Here is an 8,528-nt window from a genome sequence, read left to right on the forward strand (position 1 = left end):
CCCAAATCCAAGTTTATAGGTAGCATGTTATGCTGCTTGTAGTATAACCAAATTTTGAGAGGACCAAATTTCTCTGCTGGGGCTGGCTGCTCAGTGAAGCTGCAGGTCAGCATCTGCACTGACACCACCCCAGCCCTTTAGAACCCCACATGTGGCAGCTCCCCATTTTCTAGCACTCTCATTACACCACTCACCCAGCCTCAAGTGCACCGGAAGTACTTTTAGCACAGGACTGCAATCCTTGGTTTAAACATGTCATTCCCCATGGCTGTATGCCAGCATTTGAACTGCAGGGTCCTCAATGAACATAACTCCAAGGGAAAAGGCAGAGCTTAAGAAGCTAGCTACTGCTTCTAGGAATATGGACAGAAAGGTGGAGCAGGTGGAGTAGTGCCAACAGCATGCAGAATGGCCACATGAACCGCTGAGCTCACACGGTGCAATGAAGCAGACCTTCCAACAGGATCACGCACTTTCATTAGCTATTAGACAAAAATAACAGACTCCTACTAGGCTATACCAACATTTCCACACAGAGTTCAGTGCCAATGAAAACCCTCTCTTTACAAATACATAACTTTTATCTCAGCACAGCTTTGCTTTCTTGCAACTGTTCTAGGAAAACTGCTTTTTAGTGTTCTACTGCTAGAATATTAGACTATGACTTTTATTATCATTTTTGCTGTAATACAAAGCTTTCAGATGTGCATACTTCCATCTCCTGGGCTGAATGTATATAGCACTTCCTGGAGATACTGATGTGTTTTAGGCTGCATACAGACTTCTTATCCTTTAGGGGAGATAATGGTATATTGTTCCACTCAGTACAAAAACTACTCTATAGATTAGGTGCCTTTGAGTCCTTTCAAGGGCACAAGAAGATTAAGTGATTGGTGGATATAGGGAAAAACATTCTCCCCTGAAGAGATGGGAAAAAAGCAGGCAGTATTATTTGTGTCTGCTTGCATGCTTTCTGAGCAATACAAAGGAAATTACATGTTCCCACTTTTTGTGGAGGAAGGACGGAAGAAGTCAGGACCACATGTCTCATAGGAACTGCTAAATTAGAATATCTGTATTAGGACTGCAGTGGTTGCAACACACTGGGGTATTGCAACAGGAGTTGCAGTTCAGAGTTTCAAGCAATATATGGCAGCATTGGAGGTGCCAAATGCATCTTGGAGGCTGCCCGTGTTAGCAGGGGGCAGTGTACCTTTGTCCTTGCTAGCTCAGCTTGCAGGGAGAGGACAGGACAGCCCCCATACTGTGCTTCTCTCCATGACTTGCTCAGAGGTTGGCTTCTGCTCTTTCTAGATCTCTGTAATGCAAATGTACCTGACTGCCTCAAGAGTTGACATGAGCTGTGTCTCACAGCTGGAGCCTGGAAGTGCTGCAGCCCCCAGCCAGGCCTTTCCCCCAGGCAGGCTCTAAAAGGCTGTGCAGCCTGAGCTGGGGGCATGTGGGGTGGCTCTGAGACAGCTGAGCAGGTTCCACTTTTCCTTTCTGTCCTCCCCTGCCCTGACCAGCTCCAGTGAGTTGCTTTGTGCACAGTGTCTCTTCCCTAGCTGTATTTAGCCTACATCTTGCTGCTTGGCAACACCAGGAAGACCAAGGAAGAACATATTGTGGAAAAGGTGGCTGACAACACTGGTGACAAATGTGTTTGATTGCACTAGTTACAAACCATGGCTATCAATATTTGTTACCTATTTCTCTTATATTTTACTCTATGTACTTTTTACAGAGATGTTGACATGTAGAGTACCCAACAGTCAAGCTGGCTGAAGCAGCTGGAATGTACAAAGCCTGTGTCAGACTGTCAGCACCCGAGCAAGAAACACATTGCAGTGTGGTGGGTGGGCTGCACTTGCCATCAGCTGAATCACCTGTGCATGTGTGACAGGAACAGGGGCGAGCAGCCCCACTCACGAGGTCTCCAATCTACAGCTCAGTGTTGTGACCTGCTGGCAGAGAGAGGAATTAGGGTGTTTTCTCCATTTCTTGGCCACAGCGACACAGGGACGGTGCCAGTGAGCCCAGTGACCGCTTTGGCAGCACCAGGTGCACGTCCTGCCCTAGGGAAGCAGCCCAGGTGACCCCTGGCTGGTGATCCACCCCTACGCGACTCCTGCCCAGCTGTCACCAATGGTTTACCCCCAGAGGCTGCTCCCCCAAATCAAATGGAGACTTTAAGCACTTAAAAGTGTTTTTTCCGGTAAAAGAACAATGTTCCTTTTTATGGAACCTCTTGGGTGGTAGCTTTCCTTTGGAGACTAAATCGTTCCCTGGAAAACAGCAAACCGAGTTTTTTGTGAGGCTTTTTTTAACCCTCATTGAGGAAGGGCCTCTGCTGGGGTCAGTCATTGGTAACAGCAGAGGTACGCCCATAGAGCATTTGCAGTTATTGCTTACAGCAATAACAGCAATTGCCAATTTGCAGTTATTGCCTGCAGCTACTGCGTTTCATCCTTTCATTTCTGTTTCAAACCACTTCCCAGCTCTTGCTTTCAAACGCGCACAAATCTCCCTCTGCCGCGGACACGAGACGGGCAAGCCGGAGCTCAGGCACCGCGGCGGACAGCCCCAGCGCGCGCGCGCAGGCCGGGGTCCTGCGGCGCTATAAGAGCGCGCGGCGGCGGCGCCGCCCCCTCTCTGTGCAGCGGCGCGCGGCGGGGCCGGGTGAGTGTCCGCGGCGGCGCCGGGCCCGGCCGGGCGGGATCCCCCCGGCCCGCGGGGCATCGCGGCGGGAGCGGGCCGGGCGGGGGCCCCGGGGCGGCCGGCGCCGCTCACCGGGGCGGCCTGTGTCTGTATTTGCAGTAGGAACCCAGGCGGGGACCGCACCCACCGAGAGCGCCATGGCCGAGGAAGGGTGAGCGGGGCCGGGGCCGTCGGGGGCGGCGGGCGGAGGGGCCGGGTCGCTCCGCTGCGCGGCAGGCTCGGGAGCTCTGGCCGTGCCGGGCGGCCGGGCCCCGGCGCGGCGCTGCTGCGGGCCGCAGGCCGGGAGATGGGCGCGGGGTCCGCCTGGCAGGGCCGCTGTGCGCATGGCGTCCTCCTCCCTACGGAGCGTGGAGGCAGCATGGCCCGGTGGCTCGCCAGGAGGACTTAATGCCTTAGCTTCTTTCAAGTTCTTCCTTCGTCTGTTCTTTATTCGGTATAGTGCTTTAACTTGCTTTTTTTCTGTACTTTTTAACGGCCGGATGCTTGCAGGTGAACGGGAAGCTTTTGGTTTTAGTTGAAAGTTATTGCCACGATCAGAACATTTTATGTTTTCTCTTTAGCATTACTGCTGGAGGTGTAATGGATGTTAACACCGCTCTGCAAGAAGTGCTGAAGACCGCACTTATCCACGATGGCCTTGCTCGCGGTATCCGTGAAGCAGCCAAAGCCTTGGACAAGTAAGTGTGGCGTCACCAGTTTCTCTACTGTGATTAGTAAAACTGGGTGAGACTTTGTGATGAGGTGTGTTGAGCACCTGCAGTGGCCATTTTGTTCAGGTGTTCAGTTTAAAACTTATACAAGATAATATTTTTCTGCCAGTAATTTTTTGTATTTTGTAACTTCTGGTTTGGGTTAAAGTGGAATCTTAGAATACAGAAGCCAAACTCGATGATTGAAGAACGGCAGCACCTGGTGTATTAGGTTCTGTCATTTTGTGGCCCCAGTGCCACCGAGTGTTTGTGTGGGTTTTGTGAAGTAAATTGAATGGAGCCTGCTGTATGTGGCTATAAAAATTTGGCTCTCAAGAACCCTATGCTTTAAGAAGAAAGTATTCTCAAAACTTTATAAGATTTTAATCCGGTCAATATGTATTTCGAACTTCTGGAAGAGTTAATTTCGTTTTTATGAAAAAGCTTTAAATCATAGCTTTCTTATACTTGTTCTGCTGTCTTTGTATATTGCAACAGTAAATAAATTGTCAAAGTGCAATGTCAAAACAGCATTGAACTTAAATGCTAGTCATTGGATGGATAGTCAGTTATGGCCTTTCTAGGGAAAGTGTATATACAGGTATACCTGTACACATACTGTATGTGTGTGTTTATATGCAAATCCATACTTGCCTTGCAAGGAAAATCTGCTTAAATAGAAAGCTACAGTGTTTGGGTGATGACTTCTCAGTTAGTCGGATACCCCTTCACTCGTCCTGTGAGTGACAGCTGCTGTCTGACAAACCTGTACGCAGAAACCTCTGGGGCAAGGCACTAAACAAGGGCAGAGAAACACAACGTAGGTGAGTGACCGCCACTTTGTGTGGGTTCTTCTGAGTGCAGCTACTGCTTTGTAAGCTGTGTGTTCAGATGATGTGCGTGAGGTTGGTACTCACCTGTGTGCGATGATTCTTGCTTGGAAATGTTTCTGGCAGTCTGGCATTCTGATGGAGAAGGTCTTTTTAGGGAAAACTGACTTTGTTTGCAGAGGTCACAATTAATTAGGTTAAGTATAGAAGACCTACTCAGCTCTCTCTGTTGTCAGGTATCCCTTTGGTATCTTAACATTGTACCACAGTATACAAAGATCCTAATTAGAATTGAGGCCCTGTCATTACAGCTTCTCTGAACGTAAGTAGAAAAGATTGTTCTGAAGAACTTTAAACACCTTGATGTGGAAATTTAAGCTTTTAGTAATTAAAGTTCTAATGTTAAAAAACTGTAATCTGTGGTAAATAAGAAAAGGTGACTTGTAACTTGGTCGCTTTGTAACAGTGACAGTTCTGTAGGAGACTTTGTGTTTATCCAGTCATCAGACCTTTTTCCAGTGGCTGAGAATTTATTTAGCGGGATTTTTAGAAGCTTTCAAAACAAGAATAGACTGAGGATAAAGCTAACAACATATAAGTAGCCTGTAATGTATATATGAAAAACATTAAAAATGACCAATCACATTAAAAGTATATTTAGTATTTCAAAAGCTTATGGTGTCTTGTAATCTAAAGTTGAAACTTAAAACGTGGTTCTCTATAAATGCATGTGTTGAATGCAATTTTTTCTCTTTGATTATCAAGAAATTTTAATTAATGCCTCAAGTAACATCTTTAGTTATCTTTTTTTTTAGACGCCAAGCCCATCTCTGTGTTCTGGCTTCAAACTGTGATGAGCCCACATATGTAAAATTAGTTGAAGCACTCTGTGCAGAACATCAGATCAACTTAATAAAGGTGAGTGTCAACTTGAGACAAAAGTTTGGAGCAGTTATGCTCTTTGTTCCAGCATGTAGAGAGCTGAAGCTTTAGAACCCTACTGTAATTTTGTGTATGGCTTACTTAGGCAAAAGTTCCCTTAGCAGCAGATTGTTCTGCATGATTGCTGTTTTTCCACAGAACAAGAGCTGTGGGTGTAAATGGCAAGGGATGTGGATTGGTTATTTTGCACAGTTAAAGTAAATTCTGCTGTCCTGTATAAGAACTAAAATATTGCTGGGAGTGGAAGGTGGGAGAAGCTTTGCTGTGACTTCAGGGAGGCTCAAGCTGTACGATGATGATACTTTGGCTCCCTCTGCTGATGCCTGTGAGGAAAGCAGCCATCCGTTACCCAATGCTTCTGACCGTACAGCAGCTTCTGGGCTGAGCCAGCTGTGCCAGAAGTGGCAAGCTCTAATGCCATGTGGTGCTCTGCACAGGTTGATGACAACAAGAAGCTGGGCGAATGGGTGGGTCTCTGCAAGATCGACAGAGAAGGAAAACCTCGCAAAGTGGTGGGCTGCAGTTGTGTGGTTGTCAAAGTAAGGTTGCTGATTATGTCTTATTTTGTGACTTCTGAAAATAAGTAGTAAACTAAATGTTGCTTTAGATAAGGAACTGTTAAATACAGCTAATTTTTTTTAGTAGTATTATATTGTTGATAGTGAATAGAAACTGCTTTCCTGTTTCATAGTCCCTGTCATGTTTTATTTACTCATGTACATTTTGTGAGTTAATGGCTGTGTCCTCAAAGTATCTATGCCTACCTGCCAGTAATCATTAAGAGGAAAGGCCTACCTAGAAGATAGGAAGCTTTGCTATAGACAGAAGAGCCAGTTCAGTATGTCTGCTCAACTTGAAAATGTTTTGCAGAGCTTATTTCACAATAACACTGGCAAAGTAAAGCCACAGTACGAGCCTTGAAGACTTTGTGGTCTCTGAGGTCCCAAGAGATGGCTACATCTTCATAATGAAGACTAGTGCCTTCTGCATGCGTTAGTTATGCTACTTTTTCACATGCTTTGAGTTTCTTTAAGCAGAAAAGATTTTGTTTGCATTCCTGTCAATGGGTGTTACATTTGAATGAAATAGAACAGTACTTTATTAGAATAACCTTATTAAAGAAGAGGGGAAAAACTGGCAAATTGTTTGAGCTTATTTGTGTGGAATTTGGGAATTTCTTGTGGAAAAAGTGTCAGAATCCATTTGTCCTTGTGAAAAACAGTTTGTAAAATTTAGGATGGGTCTCTCTTTATGTTAATAATGGGCTATTTTGTGTTACAGGACTATGGCAAGGAATCTCAGGCCAAAGATGTCATTGAAGAGTACTTCAAGTGCAAGAAATGAATGACAAATAAATTTTGAACCAGTCTAGTGTATGTGTGATTAATGATTTGCTGTCTGGAACAGTTCTTTTGAGTTGTAAAGGACAGCATCAGAAGATGCAAAAAAACTTTTCAAATGTTGGTGTAATTTATCAGTATTTTAACTGTCAGTTTGCTAAAAAGATCCCTGCCACCATTCCTGTTTTAGGTTAATTCTGTTTTTTGTTCCTACCCCAGAAGTTACCAGCTAGAACATGGCACCAGATTCAAGTTGCAATAATGCAGACAGTTAAATACTATCCTTGCTTGGTAGTGCTTTGGTCTGTATTTCTAGGATTCTGAGTAACTTATCTAAAGCATTAGTGCCTCTGTGATAAAAGTTTGGGTCCTTTTGCTGAGTCAAATGAGAACAGCCTTTACTGTTTCCCAGTTCTACTGAGATGTTGCAGGATTTCTATGAATGCTTTCCTGATTTATCCAGGGAAGTTAATGGACACAATATGTGTTTTATTTCTCTGCCTGAAATTGTGGGTGATAACATCTTCTAACTAGTATTTTCATGCACCTCTAGATCTGATTCTGTAGTTCTCAGTAGGTAGGGTAGCCAAGTTAAATTCTCACTTGCTCAGATCAGGCAGTGTTAAACTCCTAACTTGCCAGTGTTTCGGTTTCTATAATAGTTAATTGATAGCTTGGTTCAGAACTTGTGTTTTCATCTGTTTTTTTGGAAGCAAGGGATTCAGACTGGTGTGAATGTGTAAGATATGAATGCGAATATGTGGGGATGGGCACCTGTGGCTGAGGTGGTGGGAATTCCTGATGAGAATGTTTATCTGTGTTCAGGTTCTTAAGTTTTCACTAGGGTTTGTAGGCTCTTGAAGGGTCTCCTACGTTTGGCCCTGTCTGCTACTTGTAGTAGCTAGAGCTGAGTGACTTGGGTTGTAGAAAAGGTTTCTATAGTAACATTCTCAGGTGTACTCAAAGTCACCTGCTTAAATCTGTGTGGTCTGTATCCTTTTGCTAAACTAATGCATGTTCTCAGAAAACAGACCTTAGTTTGTCCAAAGGAGGATGGCAAATCTTGTGAAGAGTCTGGAGTCAGGTAGGAAGTGGTTTATTTAGCCTGGAGGAGGCTTGTGGGAGGCCATGCCTCTACATCCATCTGAGAGAAGGTTGTAATGGGGTGGAGGTCTCTTGTCTGAAGGAGCAAGTTACAGGTTAAGAGAAAATGGACTGATGAGTTTCAGACTGGGTATTAGGAAGTGCAGTCAGGCATTGGATCAAGCTGCCTAGGGAAATGGTGGCATCAGCAGTCCTGGAGGCAATTAAAAGACCTGTAGATGTGACACTAAAGAACATGGTTTAGTGGTGGGCTTGGCAGTGTTTGGTTTGTAGTTGGACTCCATGATCTTTTCCAACCTAATATATTCCATGGTTTAATTCACACGTGTTAAGCCTGCAACCAAGTTGAGAAGAGTCCAGCTCACACAAACTAGGTTTACAAAATACTCATTTAACAGTTTTAACTTGGTGTGAGAAAAATAACATCAAAATGTTTATGCTTGATTTATATCATTAGAATGGCAACTGAATTAGCAGTAGCTGATTTATTGCATTTCCTCTTAATGGCTGTGAATGGATTTAAGTAAGGGGAGCTGTTTACAAGCGAGAAGCAAGTTTGTTAGGCAGTGTTTATTTTGCTGCAGTGGAATGACACCTCAGTAAACGTTCAGGAACGTTTCTTTTAGTGGCACCATAACATTTTGCATAGCAATGAGTTAATACTAGGGAATGGCATCTTTCCATGCCATCTTTCCTTTTCATTCCCATTGGAATAGAATCAACACTAAATGTTTTTTGAAAGAAGGAATTAGGTTGGAATCTAAATTTTATCAAAATGCTTAGGTGTGAAATTAGGGCTTTTCTAGGAAATTAAACAAGAAGTGACCTTCAAGTCTATGCATAGTAAATATTGGAGAACTTAAGTTTGCTTTATGCTTTTTACTCTAAGGTTATCCCTAGGTTTT

The 8,528-nt window shown here is 44.3% G+C and overlaps 1 protein-coding gene and 3 non-coding genes across 5 annotated transcripts; all 4 read left to right on the plus strand.

The window, feature by feature from the left end:
- The first annotated feature begins 2,648 nt into the window (after positions 1-2,648).
- RPS12 (ribosomal protein S12) lies at positions 2,649-6,550 on the plus strand. Of its 2 annotated transcripts, none has more exons than XM_085575193.1 (6): positions 2,649-2,707; positions 2,751-2,869; positions 3,279-3,395; positions 5,053-5,155; positions 5,617-5,718; positions 6,461-6,550. In XM_085575193.1, the coding sequence occupies exons 2-6, from the start codon at positions 2,856-2,858 to the stop codon at positions 6,521-6,523; spliced, it is 399 nt and encodes a 132-aa protein (XP_085431319.1). In that variant the 5' UTR covers positions 2,649-2,707; positions 2,751-2,855; the 3' UTR covers positions 6,524-6,550. The 2 variants fall into 2 exon arrangements, with proteins under 2 accessions (XP_085431319.1, XP_021396357.1); XM_021540682.3 differs by having other exon boundaries at positions 2,649-2,679; positions 2,818-2,869.
- On the plus strand, positions 4,099-4,173 carry LOC116183516 (small nucleolar RNA SNORD101). Its single transcript, XR_004148148.1, has one exon. It is a non-coding gene; the product is annotated as a small nucleolar RNA SNORD101 (small nucleolar RNA).
- On the plus strand, positions 5,464-5,550 carry LOC116183525 (small nucleolar RNA SNORD100). The gene has a single exon (XR_004148157.1). It is a non-coding gene; the product is annotated as a small nucleolar RNA SNORD100 (small nucleolar RNA).
- On the plus strand, positions 6,007-6,141 carry LOC116183524 (small nucleolar RNA SNORA33). The gene has a single exon (XR_004148156.1). It is a non-coding gene; the product is annotated as a small nucleolar RNA SNORA33 (small nucleolar RNA).
- Positions 6,551-8,528: the final 1,978 nt, after the last annotated feature.

Source organism: Lonchura striata, chromosome 3 (genome assembly GCF_050655825.1).
Source record: "Lonchura striata isolate lonStrDom1 chromosome 3, ASM5065582v1, whole genome shotgun sequence".
In the NCBI taxonomy this organism is placed as follows: Eukaryota; Metazoa; Chordata; class Aves; order Passeriformes; family Estrildidae; genus Lonchura; species Lonchura striata.